An 18,478-nucleotide genomic window follows, 5' to 3' on the forward strand; every position below is an offset into this window, starting at 1 on the left:
TTGTTGGAGTTATTGATGGGGAAGGAGTTTTATTTTATTGCTAGCCATTGCGGTTCTCCCAAGTATATCATAGTCAATTTAAGCTACGTGCTAGCACACTCAACCGGAGAATACCTCCACTTCCTACTAGCCAACGCCGCAACCAAATCATGATGAAGCATGGGCGTCTCGTCCGGGTCCTGCAGATCCTCATATTCCAAATCCATAGCCTCACATTTAGCTTCCAGCCCCCGTTCCATCGGCGGCCAATAGCGCAGCGATTCATCCATATCCCGCTGCACTTGCCTCATCTTCCTCAACGCCATAAGAATCTCACACAGAAATCGATAAGACCTGCGATGACACAGATCACTCTTCAGACCCTCCTCGCCATGCCTACTAGCATCAAGATCCAGTATCTTCATGAACCGATCAAACGGCGGTTGCAACTCCTTCGGCTCGACATACGAATAATTCGTACTATCCAAACCCATCCCCCTCGCCAGATAAACCAACGTATCATAATAAGGATCCGGAATATCCACCACAGCCAGATTCCACGCGCAGAACAGGACAAGATTCTCCACGTATCTCGCCGGCACGGGCATCTTCACGGGATAGTAATTCTCCTCCGGCATATCGCGCACCTGGACAATACGCGACACCGGTAGACGTCTATCCGAAGTGAGCATGTAATACTGGTCATTCTTGCCCGGATTATCTAGAGGAGGGTCCGGGAAACTGGGACATCGACTACTCTTCTTGTGAAGATGGATCTCTTGCACCCCGAACACTCCGTATTCGAAGCAGTATTCGCCCGGCGTGGGGGTCTTTCTTTCCTCGGGCTTGCGTGCGGAATAGGGCTTTCCGATGTGGAAGGTACAACTCAACACATGTGCGGCTAGTTGGATGTCTTTGTCGCGCACTACCCAGCCCGGTGTATCCCATTTATCTTTGATGCCCATCATGAGATGCACGCCTTGACCCCAGATGAAGTTGGGGATCATGGCGTCGTCGAGTACTTTGCTCACCTCGATTTCGATTCGTGTGTTGCCCTCCAGGGGGTATTTGATTTCGGCTGTGGACATTTTGGTGCAGGTTGAGGATGAGCTAGCTAAGTTTTTGGGGCTGGGTTTTGGTAGAGGATTGCCGGAGTAGGATGCATTGGGGCTTATATACTGGTTGTTCTGAGGTTGCTGGGGTTGTGTACCTTCCGCTGGATTTGCTCGGCTAGGTCAGGTATGTTCCTGTGTTTTATTCAGCTTCATGTCTTCTGGTTACTATTGTGAGTAGACTCACAGGCTGGTTCGACTGAATCGCGTCGCGCCACGAAATAAACGGACGGATATTGCCTGTGGTCCATATCATTCCGGAAAGTAGGTGGAAGCTAGAATAATGTGGAGACGCACCTTGTTCGTAGAGGCATTCACCGTAGCCAGGCACTTCACCGGATCATTAGCTCCCTGTGACCTGACCTTTGGCCTTTCTTGTTTGACTCTCTTGAGGATCCTCGGAAGATGTCAAGGACCTGAACCTATATGCCGATATCTTAAATTGTCTGTCCTTTTGTATGCTGCATCACTTCTAGGGTATATCGCCATGATGTTAACTGGAAAGGACTTCATACAGATCCTGTTAAAGAGAGATCGGTTATAACAACAATTTATATTTCGAGTGACACATGACTTGAATGCTTTCCTTCTGTGCTCACTTTCATAAACCATCCGTGGATATCTGTCTGCTTCAAGTGAGTTATGGATCTTCAACTAATTATATTCCTCGCCACAAGAAATCTTTCTATCGTATCGACAACACTCCCCACCAAATAATCTACTCCTATCAGTAGTTATAAACTAAGATAATGTCCTCCCCTCAACACCATCCACCGTGATATTCACCGGCAATATCTCCCCATCCTCATCAAAATACATCCGATCTATACAAACCACACGATGATCCCGAGCCGTATCATTAACATACCGACGATGATAAACGATATAGTAATCCTGTCCATCAGGAGTAAACACACTATTATGTCCCGTACTCGTCCCCACCGCATCATTCCCCTGAAGAATCTTCTTCGGCGTACTCGAAAATGGCCCCGTCGGAGAATCAGCCGTGACATAACTGACTCCGTAAGAATTATCACCCCATCTAATCCCAACAACAACAAAGCAGTGCGTTAGCAAATCTCAACGAAAAACAACCATCATGCCCTAGCACACAGACCACTGGAGAAAAAGGGACTACTACTTACCCCCCAACCGAAAACATATAATAATAAACCCCATTTCTCTTCAACATCCACGGCCCCTCAACATACCCCTCCGGAGTAATCTCCAAATACTCCCCCTTCAAACTCACCATATCCTCCCCCAACTCCACAACAACCGCATGACTCCACCCCCCAAAATACAACCAATTCCGGCCATCATCATCATCCTGGAAGATCTGCGCATCGATTGCCTCTGCCCCATACACTGTGCCATTGACGAGTGGTTCACCAAGGACGTCTTCGTATGGCCCCTCAGGTTTTCCTGTGGTTGATTTCGCAACACCGATCCCGGTTCCGTCACCAACGGAGAAGTACATGAAATAGTCATATTCTTCATCTGCTGCTGCTGCTGCTGCGCTGGCGGAAGAGCGGAGTTTCCGGCCCACGGACGGGGCCCAAGCGGCACGGTTCGTCGACCAAGGGATATTCGTGATGTTTAGGATGGTGGGGTGTTTGGTCCAAGTGAGGAGATCTGGGGAGCTGAAGGCGTCGAAGAAGGTTTGTTCGCTGTAGTCGGCTGAGTAGGTTGGGTAGATCCAGTATTGGGCGTTGAAGAGACGTGCTTCTGGGTCGGCGTACCAGCCCGGGAAGACGGGGTTGCCGGCTTTGGTGACTGATGAGGTTGTGGTGGTGAGGAGGTTTTGTGGGAGAGGCTGTTGGGGGTAAGACATGGTGAGGGGGAAAAGGGAGGGGAGGATGGAGAGGTAGGTGGATGGGTTGTAGTGGTGTTTCATGGTGAGGGTGGGTGGATGGGATGAGGGGGGCAGAGTGCGTGTCGAAGCAGACCCTGACGGCAATGGAGGCGAGGTTGGGTATATAAGCAGGAAGGGGCGAGGATCGCTGCAGGAATGCGGGTGAGAATGCGGGGATGCGATATGCTTCATGACAAGGTCGGCTGATTGGACTAGTGGCTTGGTTCAGTTGAATATCGACAATCTGAAGGGACGCTGGCAGGGAAGCTGCAGGATTAGTGCACTTGGCATCTGGTCACTGTCATTTGAACCATCATGCAATTTCAGACTATTTGGCTATGTACACACTTAAGCTAATACTCCAGTGACTCTTCGAGCAATCCCCGCAGCTCAGCCCTCTCTGCCTCCAATTCCTTATTTAGCGTCGGCGCAAGTGCCAGCACTCGCTGCTGTGGAATCGTGCCCTCCACCAGGGAGTCAATGTCCCCGGCTTTGAAGCCCAGGTCCTTCAAACCACGGGGCTGATCGCCCAGCCGGACCAGGAAGTTGGCCAGTGCCTCACCCAAGACTTCACCAGCGCTTTCGCGCTTGACGTTCGAGATGTCTACTCCGAATGCCTCCGCGGCCGCCAGATGCCGGTCTGGGTTGGAGGCAGCTGTGAAGCGGAACACAGCCGGCGCGGTCACTGCCACCGACACACCGTGGGGGATGATAGGGTGGTCCACAGAGTAGCCAGCATGCTTATAGCCCGGGTTCTGGCTGGAAATGGGGTAGCTCATGCCGTGGCAGAGGTGAACGCCTGCGTTTCCGAACCCAACACCAGCCAGCGTGGCGGCCAGAAGCATCTGCGACTGCGCCTCGAAGTCATCGGGATCCTTAACCGCCCGGGGGAGATACTTGACAGTGCTCTTCAGCGCCTGCAGAGAGAAGATGTCGGAGATAGGGTTCGCACCCTGATACGCGGGGCGATTGATGGGATTAGTCGGACGAGGTGTCCGTTCATTGTAAGGAATCGCCGTCCATGACTCCAGCGAATGACAGAGCACATCCAGACCAGAAGAAGCATGGACCGCCGACGGCATGGTCCGTGTGTTGATTGGATCACAGATACCCAGAGTCGGCTTCAGGTTCCGATGGGCAATACCAGTCTTGGCCTTCTTGGACACCAGGTCAAAGATGGCAGTTCCTGTAGTCTCCGAACCAGTACCTGCTGTGGTCGGCACAGCGACCAAAGGTTTCAGCGGCCGGTTAACGGGCAAGCCCTTGCCCAGTGGCGCATTGACGAAGTCGAGGAAATCGGCATCGGGAAAGACGGTGTAGAGATTCATCAATTTGGCGGTGTCAATGACCGATCCACCGCCTGGGCCGTTAGCCGGATCAAGGGATGACTTGGGGATGATACTCACCTACGGCGAGGAAAGCGTCAGGGTTGTAAGGCTTGGCAAATGCAATTGCCTCCTTGACACTGTTATCATTAGCATCTAGCAATCGATAAAAGACAATGCAATGGGAGACGAACGAGCTATCCTTGGGTTCAATCCGGACCTTGTCAAAGACGGTGAACTCAATCCCCTCACGCGATAGACCTTCCACCGCCTGTTTCATGGCATCCAGCTTGGCGACATTTTCGTCCGTCACAATGCACACACGCTTTGCCTTCATGTTGGCAAAGTCCATGCCAACTTCTTTCGTGGCTCCAGGGCCAAATCGGATGCTGGAGGCGGCCATTTCAAAGGCATATTCCTTTTGACGGGAGGGGTCGACCGGGGTGGCCATATGACGGCGCACATGGTCGGATAGCGTGGGGGAACGATGGTGATGATGGTGATTAGGATTGGAATGGCAGGGACATGATGGAGGATGAGTGTATTGGACGGTACGCAGCAGATTGCGGGCTCTGCTGGCGGCCGAAGGGGCGACGCGAACGGCGCTGACCATAATGCGGGGTTGTAGACAGGCAAGAGTGGAGAGGTTTAGGGCAGAAGAGAAGCAATTGAAGTCCAAGTAAAGACCAGTAATTGAAGAGAAGATGAAGAAGGAAGAAGAAGAAGAAAGAGTAAGACACGGGGAGAGAACAGGAGGTAAAAGAAGCAGCCGAGGAGCAAAGCTGGAGATGGAGACCAAATGCGGGGATCCTCGCTCGGACAGAAGACCGACTCCAACGCTTCCTCTCAGCCTCCAGATCTTCTTGCCCTTTCAATTGTCACTCTCCACTGACAATGCAGACGATCGCATGGAGACGACTATCCTAATTCGCTGCCGGCACCGAATGATGCAACTGGCTTGCCATCGCCCAAAAATAAGAAATCAGAAAAGGTACTGTCCCTTGGATCGGACATGGCGATACCCGAAAGGGAAGTACCGAGGTCCACTCCCCATTCGGCGATTGACATCCATTTCGGTGATCTTCAACCAAGTATATTGCTATCATATCACCATGCCACCAAACTTGTTCCTGCTGTAGAATTTCTTAGTATACACAACGTAGCTTGAGCACTTCGACCCTCTATGGAATTGTCAGCCGACATAAGCACTCCCCTTCGCCCCAGCCTGAGCTAAGGCCTCCGACCAGATCCCGTCCACCAATGAATGACATTCCGCAGGCATCTTCCGCAACCCGTGGGCCTAATGAATTAGCAATAGTTACCTTATCGACCTGGAAACTTCCGGTGCACAGGCAATGTCATCGGCAGGGAAACTTGGCGGGGTTTGTGCCTGACAGTCAGACTCTCTGCAGTCGATCCTTCAACTACTGCAGACCCCCAATAAACTCATCCTCCACCACCATCATCATCATCACCCACCACTTCCGCAGAAGCTACACCCTCACCATCACCACCACCACCATGACCCGAACATCTCCCAACTCCTTCCAACAGCTGGAAAAGGTAAGCGCTACAACCACCAAAACCCCCCAGCAACATACCCATACATAACCACCGCTAACCACCCCAGCTCGGCGAAGGCACCTATGCCACGGTACCCCAACCCACTCTCCACACCATCAATCCCCCCCACCACCACCACCTAACAGCCCTGAAATAGGTCTTCAAAGGCCGCAACACCAAAACCGGCGAGCTCGTGGCACTCAAAGAAATCGCTCTCGACACAGAAGAAGGCACGCCCTCGACCGCGATCCGCGAGATCTCTCTCATGAAAGAGCTCCACCACGAGAACATCCTCCGCCTCCACGATGTCATCCACTCCGAGAACAGACTCATGCTCGTCTTCGAATACATGGACAAAGACCTAAAGCGCTACATGGACACCAACGGCGGGCAGCTCGAGCCCTCCGTCATCAAATCCTTCGCAAACCAACTCGTCTGCGGCATCGCCTTCTGTCACGAGAACCGCATCCTCCACCGCGATCTCAAACCCCAAAACCTCTTGGTCAACCATAAGGGCCAGCTCAAACTCGCAGACTTTGGCCTCGCCCGCGCATTCGGCATCCCGGTGAACACCTTCTCCAATGAGGTCGTCACGCTGTGGTACCGCGCGCCAGACGTGTTACTAGGGAGTCGAAGCTACAGTACGAGCATCGACATCTGGTCCATCGGATGCATTATCGCGGAGATGTCTATGGGTCGGGCATTGTTCCCCGGATCGAATAACGAGGACCAACTGCAGAAGATTTTCAGGGTCATGGGGACTCCGTGTGAGACCTCGTGGCGGGGTGTGTCGAGGTTGCCTGAATATCGCGCGGATTTCCCACTGTATGTGGAGCAGGACTTGTGGGGACTGATGCCTAGTATGGAAGAACGGGGGATGGAACTTGTCAGGGCGATGTTGAAGTTACAGCCTGAGATGAGGATTAGTGCTGTGGATGCGTTGAATTATTCTTGGTTCACTAATGGTGAACTCTGTGATAAGGAGGTGCGTGCTATTTTTGCCAGGGCGGTTGAGGGACAGCGTGGCTGGTGATGGTTGTCTGATTTGGGGGGGGGCTCGCTCATGCTAGGGGGTGGTGCGGATGAAACTAAAGCGGGGGATCTTCCACTTCAGGGTAACTTGCAAGTAAGGTAGGGAGTTGAAACATTGGGGAAAGGAGAATTTGGGGTCAGGAGGCAGGAAGCAGGAGTAACTGGGAGCTAGGTCGTGGACTGGCAATTTTTCATATCGATCATCGAATATCCTAGAATCGGAGCTAATTAATGCGACATTTTTTTGCTTGTCGTTTCCCTTCAGCTTATAGACACTAACACGCAACGAAACAAGTACCACGATATGGGCATAAATTGTGCATTAATAAATCACTAACTATATACATCTCACGAATATTGAAAGATTCCTCAATCGTAACATAAAGACATGCAGAAAAGATTAGAGCCATTACGTGACCAACATATTGATCCTCACACATGACGATAAGACCTAGGATTTGACATTGCTCGACAGCAGTAGTTAGAAGTAACTACCTCAAGGCTTCTCATGCTCAACTTGCACCTCATGGCCAGCGGAGATGGTAGTCTGGGTTCCGCAGGGATCAAAGAGGGTTCGGTCGGAAGAAGAGAACCCTTCTTCCGACGAGTTGGTTGATCCCTTTCCAGGCTCCTGGTCCGAGTACCGGAGTCGAGACCAGAGCTTGACGTTGAACAGTGGCCGGATGTGAGACATGCATGCCGCTGTGATTCCTACTGCTGCCTCCATGCATGTCCACACGACGACGGGGACTTGGTTGTCTAGGGAATTCATTAGCGCTTTGGTGTGTGGGTAGAGGAACCATTATGTACTCACAGGTGATATCTGGACCGGCTTGTGTTAGCTGGATCATTGCGACCAGGCGCAAAATGTCGAAGATCAGGGTCCTGAGTTAGGTTAGTACGAGACAACCTTTTGCTTTTTTCTGGAGTGGGGATCATACAGAATTCCGACCAGGAATACTCCCGACAGCAACAACCGCTGAGTCTTGGAGATGGGTAGTTCCCAGACGCTTTTCAGCGGCATGATGAGCAGAACCACGTCTGTGAGAATGTTGGGGATCTGCTGGCCGTAGTAGTAGCCCACGGTGTTGACGCAGTGCCCCGGGACCGGGCGATCCCAGAATTTCTGAACAGGCACACAGTTCAGAACACCGCCGATGCTGATGCTCACGGCCCAGAGGACAACGATTACGGCAACGACGTTGGCTGCGATTTTCATGCTCCTAGCAGCAAACAGCCGCTTGTAAACTGCCAGGATAGACAGCTTGATGAACATGACGCAGAGAGTGTAAACGAAGGAATTGGACCATCCGATCTGTTCGTGGTTAGTGATCATCATGGAGAGGGGATTTGTAGACGCGAACTTTGAAGTAAACCGTCAGGTTCTTTTGCGGGATCATGTTGATGTGACATCCGAGGCCGTTCCATAGAACTGTAAGAGTTAGACATATTGTGGGCATTTCTGGGTGAGGATAACTTACGGATTGTGACGCCGATAGAACAACCATATTTGAAGAGCTTGAGGTACATGTTAGCATAAATCCCAGGTAAGATACAGGCGTTGACCATACCAAAGCTATTATCATAAGATAGTCATCCAAGTACAACCGTGACCCAGTGATCTTTCTCGCGAGAAGGCGTAGGGCCACGGCAACCGTGGACATAATAAAGGCAAAATAAAGTGCAATAATGGTTGACCGACGTAGGTTCTCGTTGGGGTGCTGAAAGTCACCCTCGGTGCCTCCACCTGACACTTGTTCTAGCGACATTATGGGCACAGACAAGGTTAGAGTATGGGTCGGTAATGACTGCAAGTAATTGATAGTTCGTGGCTGTTGGTATTTGGAATCGAGGCAAACTGCAGACCAACGAACTCATTAAGTACTTTCTGACAGGACTATTTTTGGGTAGGGAGAAGGGCTGGTTGTTAGGGACGTTGGATGTATCCTGATCTGCATGGGGCTGCACATTCGGTGTCTATACATCACATCCTGTTCCAGGGCAGAGCCAATGACAGGCCAGCCAGGGATTCGAAGAGGGGACTAGGTAGCACCGTATGTCCATTTTCGAAGATACCGAGCCCAGGGATACTGAAGATCACGAAGGGGTGTTTGCTCCGTACGTCAGTTCGCCCTCTAGGAGAGAGGGCAGGGACTCCAAGGCAACCAAGAGGGGGACCCTCTGGACTCGGATTCGACATGTATCAGTCACTTGAGACACCGTTGAACCCCCTGCCAAGTGATAGACTGACAGGCTAACGAGGAACGGTAGTTGCAGCTTTGTCTGTGCGTTGCAGCCCTTGCTTCACAGGTCGCCGAAAACCTGGTAAGAGCCGGCAGTATCGAAGCCAATTGAATCCGTGGCACAGCACCATCTCGCGTGGCTGATAAGGTTTGCCAGGCACCGCACGGATCGGATGTATCAACTTCCAGGCGCGATGCATCCTCATACTGCCAAACCACTCCACTTTCATGCAGTTCAGACTCATTTTCGGGTTCTTCAGCTGGGAATGTGAAGATAAAGAATTTTCTGGATTTCTCCGCGCTGTGGCTCTGATTATAGGACAATGTGGCATTGTTTGGCGGGATAGGCGAGCTATTAATCCCTTTTGCTATCGTCGAGCGCGTTAGCGCCATTTGAATCATGGCCTACTAATTCTCCGATTCCCCATCTCCTTATTCCCCAGTATGGAGTCTTGATACGTGTATCCAGCGATCACGTCGCAAGGGCCCAGCATTGCTAATCAAGGTCCTTATCAAGTAGTCATCGCCCATGGTTCCGAATTTCAGAGGCATCTCTCGCCTTGTAATTGTCCCACAGTTGCTTCAGCGCTGGCAGCCGTTATCCGTCATCAACGCACTCCACTCCTTGGGGGAAACATGAGAAGTCATCAGACTCTGCCAAATTCGTGGTCCTCGGCCTGCAGTAGACCTGTCAGCGTTCACTATCCACATTCGATCCAGCCTTATCTTCTCCTTAATGCAGCGTGCTCCTTATTGATGGCCTACTGTCAATAATCAGATTCGAATTTCTCCTTTTCATTTCCAGGTCACGATGATCAGCCCTCTCTGTTCACTATCGATCTCTTTTCATCAGAGGTTATAGGCAATAATATAAAAGCGCGCTCCCTCATCTTTGGACGCCGTTGGTTCAATTGTGCAACCTCAGATCAATAGTGAGTCGGTTTGTACAACATTATGAACCCAGGGGAGTGGTACACAGTTGCGATGATTTACACCATATATCGATCGTGCATCGTTAACGGGCGCAAATAGTTCCACTATTATGGTAGATGAGATGCAAAGACGTTAATGGAGAACCCTAGCTCATAACGTTCGGACAAATTATGAAGTTGCAAAACAAATATCGTGCCTGGCTTCCATCACAACGGCCGACTGGAGACAATAAGGTCAAAAGCAGAAAAGGGGAAGTGAGGCCATCCTCCATAGAACGGTGCGTGGCTGGATCACCTGATTGCAGCAAGCGATCTACGGGATCTTCCCCTGGAGACCACCTTCTTTCGGACTACCACCGAATGAGTGCCTCAAGTACGTTTAATCGATCTCCAGCTGCTGTTCGAATTCATTTATTTCAATATCAATGCTTCTCAAACTCCTCGCCGAAAAATTGGCCTTCAATCAATAAAGTATATTGTTGGGCTTGCAGCAACTGCACACGAAAACAGAGTATGGGCAATATGGCAAACGCACGCAGGCGATCCTTCATACACCGCAGCGTGGACCCATGAAGCCTTGATATGTGAATGTGGCCACTGCAACCCGCACCATGACTCTGCGTGGCCCCCACTCTTGAGCCGAGACCGCGCTAAGACTGCGAAAGTTGTTCGAAGGATTTGGGTCATCCGATCTTATTCGCGGTAACTATTGTGAAGTTTCGATTAGAGTACGCTTCTAGCTCTGCACTTGGGTTTAAGCCTTCTCATCAGATTCTGGACGCAACGCTGAATTTCTCATAGAGCCCTTCGTCAAGATTCTTAGACTATGCCCAATGCTCGATGGAGTTTGCAAAGTACGAAGAGTTTCTTCTGCAGTCGAAGGAATGACTAGCGCTGCTGGTGCACTTTTTCATGTTACCCTCTAAGTCGCGACTAGTCCAGCGGGACAACGAGATTTAGTATAGAGGCCTCTTAGGCTCTTAGCCCACTTGTCTAACCAACGGACTAGCCAAAAAAATACGAACACTACTATCCCTAAGCCTAGTTTGATCACTCAAGAATCAAGGCAGGATTTCTGCAAAACGTTTATCAACTCATCCAGCCGCTCGTGAACAGCGTTGCGCACTCTCCTGGCCAAAATGCCACAAATTCTCCTTGAACGAACATATCATCCTACCACCCTACGATAAAACTGCTTATTATAGTCTGATTGCGAAAACAATGTTCATCTTCACACTCACACTTACCCTCTTCATCTCTCTCTCCTCCGCCCGCACATGCTACCACCCCGACAAGTCCGTCGCCACCAATAACGTCCCCTGTACGTCCGCTGACACGACCTATTGCTGCGACTCCGATGCGATCTGCATGTCTAATGGCTACTGCGTTGGAGTCGGAGCCCAGCCGTATGTCTTTTTCCGGGGCTCCTGTACGGACGAAAACTGGGGTAGTGGTTGTCCGACGCAGTGTGGTGAGTCGTCTCGCTTCCTTCCCTCCACCACTTGTTACCTACCACCGTGCATCAACTTACAAGCGTACCAAACAGTAAATAAAAACCCTAGCGGCGGCGCACCCATCATCGGAATCGGCACCGACAGCTCCGGAGATGCACAATACTGCTGCGGCTTTCAGGTCAAGAACAACGGGTCTTCGGAGTGCGTGGATGGCGACACGGCGTTTACTTTAAACAATGGAGAGATGATTCTCGGGCGGGCCGCGCTGGAGAATGTCACGGAAGTTAGTAACGCCAGTTCCACTTCAACAACCACGGTTCCCACCGAGACCGTGCTAGCGACCTCAACGACTTGTTCGAGCAGCGAGAAGCACTGTAGCTCGAATGCGACGGCTGTAGGGGCTGGTGTGGGCGTGCCCCTGGGAGTGCTGGCTGTGTCGGCTGTCGTGTGGGCGCTCTGGGAGAGGAGCAGGAGAATTACAGCGTCTACGGCTGCGGCTCCTAACGCCCAAGAGGGTTTCTATATGGACAAAGGACTTGTACAAGAAAGCTATGTTCCGCACAGGATGCAGCAGGCGCCGACGGAGTTGGACACGCGGGCCAGAATATCGGAGATGATGGGGAGTAGCTACCAACATGCATCCTAGAACCGGGAAGATTCATAGGGAATAATAAGTTGCGAAAGCATGTCACTTTTCAATTGCATTCATAAATTCCAGCACGTTCAATTGAATGTGTTGAGTCATTACTTTTGGCCACTCAGATCAAGTAGACGATGATGTTTTGCTTGGCGCTCAAAAGGATGTAGTGAGACGTTTTCCGCAGTGGGGTTGAGGCGTCCAGTCTGTGGAAAATAAACTTCACCAATTGTATATTCCCGACTCGGCAAAACGCCATTACAACAACTCAATGGGTAATCCCATTGGTGTTAGCCAAGTAACGTAGTTGAGGTCCATACAGTGGAAACCATGAGTTTTTCTTTGTTACACTTTCCGAAAATCACTGCCAATAACCGTTTGGTGTTTGGATTAGGCGACCGCTTGTAAGCACTAAGAGGTTACGAACAGCTACCAAGAGGGACGGCTTTGCCACTAGATCTAGGCGAGCGTACCAATCACTGCGTGCAGTTGTATAAGTTTGACATGGGTGCTTGTGAGGTACAAAGATTATAAAGCTAACGCTGTTCGTTTCTGTCAGGTCTCTTTGTCAATCTTTGTTACTACCATTTTTTCCTACACCAGTAAAAAATATATACAATGGCTCTCAGACCGTGCAAAGTCATCATCGCGGGCGGCGGTGTCGCTGGACTCTCTCTGGCACTTATGCTGGAGAAGCATGGCATTGACTATCTACTTTTAGAAGCATACCCCCAGGTCTTGGCTACTGTTGGCGCGGGTATCGCTCTCGCTCCTAATGGTCTCCGCATCATTGAACAGTTGGGGTGCTATGAGGATTTGCAGAAGTATTCGGCGGGTGCTGACCAGGTTCACTTTCGGAAGCCTGATGGAGAGACGCTCTGGGGGATGGATGAAGGTTTGGCTGAGACGTGTATTGCGAAGTGTGTCCCTCTTGCTTGCTTGCTCCCTCAATTGTTGAATGAGTATGCTTACCAGGGTGACAGGCATGGGTATACCTATATGTGGATGGACAGGAAGTCTCTCCTGGAGGTTTTGTACAACAACATTGCGGACAAATCGAAGGTTTTGCCTGGCAAGCGTGTGGCCAGTGTCACGCATACCGACAATGGTGTTGATGTCGTCACAACTGATGGGTCAACGTACTATGCCGATATCATCGTTGGAACAGACGGCACCCATTCCAAGCTGAGGCAGGAAATGGCTAGATACGCCGAAGACCTAGGGCTCAGCGAGGATTATGCGGAAGAAGACAGTCAGTTGAACAAACCTGCCTTCCCCCCTTATTTTCTTTACATGTATAGGATGTGATGGTATCTAACCGATATGGTATAATGCAGAGGTCGCTGCAACTTACAGCTGTATCTTTGGAATGTCTGATCCCGTCCCAGGCTTCCCCAGTCGCTCACTTGAATTTGTGACAAATGAAGGCTTCTCATATGTGCTGGGTGCTGGTCCTGCCGGGCGCGTCTATTGGTTTCTGATGGAGAAGATGAAGCAGACATACTATGGTGCCGACATCCCTCGATTCAGTGAAGAAGACAAGCAGCGCACTCTTCAAGAGCATTGGAATGACCAGGTCACGCCAACTGTTCGCTTGTCCGATCTTTGCAAGCGTCAGTTGAGCACGATATACACACCTATGCCAGAGTTCGTCTACAAGAAATGGCACCTGGGAAGGATCGTTACTATTGGAGACGCTTGCCACAAGGTGAGGAGACCCGGCCACTTGCTATCAGTGTTGTACCGCGACTAACCAGTTGGCGGGATCGGTACAGGTCCTCCCTACTACCGCACAAGGGGGTAATCAGGCTTTGGAAAGCGCCGCGGCCGTGGTAAATGGCTTGATGACAGCGTTGTCGCAGGCCTCGGGCTCAGGCCCGCTCTCTCAGTCGGAGATTCAGTTAATGTTTGAGCGAGTGCAGAACATTCGCGAGCCGCGCACATTTAGTATCATCGAAACAACTCACAAACGACAGAAACTGGACACAATGGATACCCCGGAGCTGAAAGAGTTTCTGCTTACTAGGTATGCAGGGCTGATGCCAGGGGAGTTGTGGAAACGATGGGCTCATACATTTACCCCGGCCGTGTCTTTGGATATGCTCGATCTGCCTGCTAGACCGAAGAGTGTTCCCTTTGACGATGAGGCCTTGAGAAATAAGGATAGCAACAAAGCTCTGGAGGCGCACCTGTAATTAGATAATAAGTGGATAGCACTACTCCTTACTCACTGATTGACGTGACGCTTTGCTGTTTCATCGATCTCGGCCTTAGAGAGAATTAAAGCAGAAGAGAGAAAGGACGGTTGGGGATGACAGGCTGCTGACCGCCTTGGGGTTCCGGGGATCGCAGGCAAAGCCCCCAGGGTCTCTTTCTGGTTTTCATGATAAGCAACTTCGTCGCTATAAACGAGTTCTTTCAATTTCTGCAGTTTATAACAAGGGCTGATTTTCTCTGAACAAGTTTGACAGTCCGCAGTTTACCCACAGCATGATCCCTAATTCCCCTTAATCTTCGGTCCGCTGGTCGCGTTGCGCAGTCAGCCAGCTCGGCACTATCAACCACCCCTACCACCGTGGCCTCGCCTTTCCCCCAACCCCGCCGACGAATCCCTCGAGGCTGTTTCGGATCATGACATCGGTGTTAATACCCAATCTGCGCTGCTATATAATGGTCAATAGTCATTGATATCGATTATGGATGAACTACCCGACCACCTCAGCCAGCGAGCATCAGACACGATCACCCATGTGGCCGCACCGGGCGGACAGGAAACGCCAGTATCTCCCCGGAAGAGAGAACATGAGAGCGGCATGGATCGCGAAGGTCATAGCTTGGAGGTTGGAAAGTCTCGGCAAAGCAGACCGGTAGATTCTCACCGCGAGGATAAGGAGGATCATGCCAACGGTACATTAAGCCGAACCATGCAACAAGAAAGATCCGCAACATCGGATACCATGAGTGCTCACGAGCGGAGCAATAAGGAGGAAGCCATACACCGATTTGGTGCGCCTGTCAGCGACCAAGACCTAAATAGGTTTCCCAGCCAACCCACGGTGAACGGCGACCAGAAAAGCGGTCAGCCAGTGCTTCCTTCAGACCAGGCCCTAGGGATGATCTTCGAACACTCGATGGAGGGCTCGGACAGCGCAGATCATCGTACGACATCGAGGACCTCTTTAGTGGATGTTTTCGAAGGGCCCGACGTAGCTTCCGTCGTCCATCGGTGGTCGCAGAACACATCCCCTGTCAGGAACCAAGATAAGGAGCAGGAGCGGGTAGTTAAGCTTTCTCCGGCCAGGATGCAGGAACTCACATCATCCCCTCAGTCTATTCCTTATCGTGCAGCACCCCCGGAGTCGGACCGCGGTCGACGTGCAGTATCAGATGGTATGCATGCAGCGATCTCACCTTCGCAGCCTGACCAGTCTGCGACTCTTCTACCGAATGAGCATAAGGTAACCGGCGACAGCGCCCCCAAACTTCGTCCCAGCAAGGATCTAGCCATCGACGTCTCTGCTGCCACGGCAGCTAAGCAACCTGCTCGGACTCGGCCGCAAGGCTCTCGAGCTGTATCTACACCCAGCTCGCGACGGCAAACCATGCCAACGACCAGTGAACGACTGACGCAGACTTGGACATCACGGGGGAAGCAAGAGCGCGCCTCTCTCAGTCGAGAGTCTGATGGAAAACATCTTACCCCGTCGCCACACATCACTGGCCCTGAGCCTGCTCTACCGTCCCCTATGCCTCCAACCATTCCTCTCCCTCCGTTGTCCGTTCCGACATACCTACAATTAGAATTGGCCTCCGGTCGACCGTCTCCGCTATACATTCACCGCTCCGCAATGAGCGACTTTCCATATGAATCGTCTCGGGTCAAACTTGAACGTCTGATGAACTTTTTGATGCTGCCTCCCGCATTGGAACGAGTCCTCTGGTTTGGTATATTAGCGTGTCTCGATTCATGGTTGCATACATTTACCATTCTTCCTCTTCGTTTTATCAAAGCATTGTATATTCTTCTGGAGTCATGGGCTGTCAATCTTGGCGTTGAGTTTCGTTATGTGACAGGTTTCATTTTCAAAGGTGTTGGGCGAGTGTGGCGGAGACGACACCGAGCATCGTCGACGGACGAGTCTTCGAAGGTTGCTGACCCTGGAAAGTCCACCTCTGAGAAGCAGGACAACGGATCAGTGGAACGAGAGTCTCGCATTCGGGCCACAGAACCGCGCAAGCGGCACCATAAGCACCGGCGGCAGAAGAGCATCCCGTCAGCTTTGATGCCAGATGACAAGGCTGACATCCTTAAAGGGCTGCTCATCATATCTACCTGCTGCGTGTTGATGCGCTTTGATGCAAGTCGAATGTATCACTGGATCCGAGGACAGGCTGCGATCAAACTCTATGTGATCTATAATGTGCTAGAGGTCAGCGATCGGTTATTCGCTGCCATTGGACAAGACGTGCTTGAGTGTCTGTTTTCGCGGGAAGCTCTCGAGCGTCGCCCGGACGGGCGCAGCAAGGTCTTCCGACCATTTGGATTGTTTTTGCTGGCATTAGCATACACAGTCATCCACGCAACGGCCCTCTTTTATCAAGTGATGACATTGAATGTTGCGGTGAATTCGTATTCGAACGCGCTCATTACCCTGCTGCTCTCAAACCAGTTTGTGGAGATCAAATCCACGGTGTTCAAGAAATTCGAGAAAGAGAATCTCTTCCAGCTTCTCTGCGCTGACGTGGTTGAGCGGTTCCAGCTCTGGTTGATGCTTACCATCATCGCGTCGCGAAACCTTGTTGAGACCGGAGCGTTCAATGCCCTTGGTAGCTTGAGCTTCAGTCTTGGAGGATACACATCCACGGGGACCAACAGCACGCCCCTCTCGACTCCTCCCCGGACCTCCTCGTCTATCCTGCCACAGGCCTTTACAATTGTGCCATCATCAATAATTGCGTCCTTCAGTCAGGTGAACACGTATTTGCCGACTCTCGCACAGGTTCTAGGGCCGTTCTTGGTCGTTTTAGGGTCGGAAATGCTAGTGGATTGGCTAAAGCATGCCTACATTGGCAAATTCAACAATACGCGGCCAGCCATCTACGGGCGGTTTCTGGATATTCTGGCGAAGGACTACTACACTAACGCCTTTGCAGACCAGAACCTGACCCGTCGCTTAGGTTTGCCGGTGATCCCACTGTCTTGCCTCTTCTTCCGAGTCTCCGTCCAAACATATCAGATGTTCATTACTGCCTTGCTTCCTCAACAGCCCTCCTCCACGGCAGTAGAGGCCACCACCCTTTCAGCCATCCACAGCCAGTACGTGCCGGCTCCAATGCCTTCACCTCCTCCACTGACGCTGCGAAACTTCATCCCGACGTCAACCGCGTACGTGGGTGCCTTCTTCCGCCAGCTTCTAGCCAACACCATGCCATCGCCCGCCCAATCCGTATACATCTTCACCATAGTCCTCATCTTAACAGGCTTCGTGGTCCTCCTGATCCTGAAGCTTCTCCTGGGTATGGTCCTGCTAGCGTACGCTCGATCTCGATACAAGGCGATGAAGCTGCGCGAAACGTCAACTCAAGCCAATGCCCCATCGGCAGCACCTGCTGATGAACCCAACGGGACAGCACCCCGTGGACGAGCATTTGCAGTTGAAGGCGGCCGACGATTCGGCGGATGGGGCGTCGTCGAGGTCAACGATGATCATCGACGATGGATCTATGCGGATGACCCTGAGGGGCTGCGTCGGCTGAAAGCCAAAGAAGAGAAAGACAAGAATACCAAGGAGGACCTGAACATGGATCATGTCCAACGATACGAGATGGTGGCCAAGAGGATCTGGTAAATTGTATAAAACGACATTTGTAATTAGCCTTATGTACATCCTAGGAGTAATAATTATTCATTACACTCTCCTTCAATGAATAAGTTCTTACCTCTGTGTATAGTTCACGGGCCACTAGTCATCCGCTATAGTCTAGCCAGGTAAACTATCCCTGTTCGGACCATCGGTCACGTTTTAGTTCTTATCTGCCTGTCTAAGTTCCATCGTCCCCTCCTCTACTCTTCTGTGCTTTTGCCCTGCGTAACAAAATCCTTTCCTCGTCCAAAAAGCAATTCCTGTTCTCCATCATGATTTTTGCTTCTGGGTTTCTCTATGTCAGCTGGAACGGTCACAAGCCATCACGAGCTCCTATCTATTGGCAGTACCCTTCACATCATTCGTCAGTTACCGAAAGTCGACAGCCTAGCAAAAGAAAACAAAACAGAGAGAAAGGTTCATATGTGCATTCTATATGCCTGTTGATATGTATGTACAGTTATTCATAAAAGTTATATGAT

General features: G+C 51.1%; 8 protein-coding genes across 8 annotated transcripts; 4 read left to right on the plus strand and 4 right to left on the minus strand.

Moving 5' to 3' along the window:
- Positions 1-40: 40 nt before the first annotated feature.
- Positions 41-1,507, minus strand: BO85DRAFT_300511 (uncharacterized protein). Its single transcript, XM_025655339.1, has 3 exons — positions 1,389-1,507; positions 1,279-1,331; positions 41-1,226 (listed from the first exon to the last, which is right to left on the minus strand). Exon 3 carries the CDS (start codon positions 1,065-1,067, stop codon positions 84-86), a length of 984 nt encoding a protein of 327 aa, XP_025515355.1. The 5' UTR covers positions 1,068-1,226; positions 1,279-1,331; positions 1,389-1,507; the 3' UTR covers positions 41-83.
- A 325-nt stretch (positions 1,508-1,832) lies between these two features.
- On the minus strand, positions 1,833-2,925 carry BO85DRAFT_459501 (glycoside hydrolase family 43 protein; the record flags this gene model as incomplete). The annotated part of the gene is made up of 2 exons (XM_025661662.1): positions 1,833-2,133; positions 2,237-2,925. 2 exons carry the CDS (start codon positions 2,923-2,925, stop codon positions 1,833-1,835), a joined length of 990 nt encoding a protein of 329 aa, XP_025515356.1.
- A 320-nt stretch (positions 2,926-3,245) lies between these two features.
- On the minus strand, positions 3,246-5,015 carry BO85DRAFT_449417 (hydroxyacid-oxoacid transhydrogenase). The gene is made up of 3 exons (XM_025660161.1): positions 4,466-5,015; positions 4,353-4,411; positions 3,246-4,306 (listed from the first exon to the last, which is right to left on the minus strand). The coding sequence occupies exons 1-3, from the start codon at positions 4,882-4,884 to the stop codon at positions 3,300-3,302; spliced, it is 1,485 nt and encodes a 494-aa protein (XP_025515357.1). The 5' UTR covers positions 4,885-5,015; the 3' UTR covers positions 3,246-3,299.
- A 700-nt stretch (positions 5,016-5,715) lies between these two features.
- Positions 5,716-6,994, plus strand: BO85DRAFT_449418 (cyclin-dependent protein kinase). The gene is made up of 3 exons (XM_025660162.1): positions 5,716-5,834; positions 5,902-5,925; positions 5,992-6,994. Exons 1-3 carry the CDS (start codon positions 5,793-5,795, stop codon positions 6,865-6,867), a joined length of 942 nt encoding a protein of 313 aa, XP_025515358.1. The 5' UTR covers positions 5,716-5,792; the 3' UTR covers positions 6,868-6,994.
- A 166-nt stretch (positions 6,995-7,160) lies between these two features.
- BO85DRAFT_300557 (uncharacterized protein) lies at positions 7,161-8,854 on the minus strand. The gene is made up of 6 exons (XM_025655340.1): positions 8,438-8,854; positions 8,348-8,384; positions 8,231-8,298; positions 7,808-8,181; positions 7,681-7,751; positions 7,161-7,625 (listed from the first exon to the last, which is right to left on the minus strand). The coding sequence occupies exons 1-6, from the start codon at positions 8,633-8,635 to the stop codon at positions 7,363-7,365; spliced, it is 1,011 nt and encodes a 336-aa protein (XP_025515359.1). The 5' UTR covers positions 8,636-8,854; the 3' UTR covers positions 7,161-7,362.
- A 2,408-nt stretch (positions 8,855-11,262) lies between these two features.
- BO85DRAFT_438562 (uncharacterized protein) lies at positions 11,263-12,141 on the plus strand (the record flags this gene model as incomplete). The annotated part of the gene is made up of 2 exons (XM_025658677.1): positions 11,263-11,512; positions 11,588-12,141. The coding sequence occupies 2 exons, from the start codon at positions 11,263-11,265 to the stop codon at positions 12,139-12,141; spliced, it is 804 nt and encodes a 267-aa protein (XP_025515360.1).
- A 553-nt stretch (positions 12,142-12,694) lies between these two features.
- On the plus strand, positions 12,695-14,327 carry BO85DRAFT_468868 (FAD-dependent oxidoreductase; the record flags this gene model as incomplete). The annotated part of the gene is made up of 3 exons (XM_025662300.1): positions 12,695-13,384; positions 13,470-13,840; positions 13,890-14,327. Exons 1-3 carry the CDS (start codon positions 12,751-12,753, stop codon positions 14,325-14,327), a joined length of 1,443 nt encoding a protein of 480 aa, XP_025515361.1. The 5' UTR covers positions 12,695-12,750.
- A 200-nt stretch (positions 14,328-14,527) lies between these two features.
- Positions 14,528-18,079, plus strand: BO85DRAFT_449424 (TAPT1 family protein). The gene has a single exon (XM_025660163.1). It carries the CDS (start codon positions 14,829-14,831, stop codon positions 17,979-17,981), a length of 3,153 nt encoding a protein of 1,050 aa, XP_025515362.1. The 5' UTR covers positions 14,528-14,828; the 3' UTR covers positions 17,982-18,079.
- The last annotated feature ends 399 nt before the right edge of the window (positions 18,080-18,478 follow it).

The sequence above is a fragment of the Aspergillus piperis genome, assembly GCF_003184755.1.
Source record: "Aspergillus piperis CBS 112811 unplaced genomic scaffold BO85scaffold_9, whole genome shotgun sequence".
NCBI lineage: Eukaryota > Fungi > Ascomycota > Eurotiomycetes > Eurotiales > Aspergillaceae > Aspergillus > Aspergillus piperis.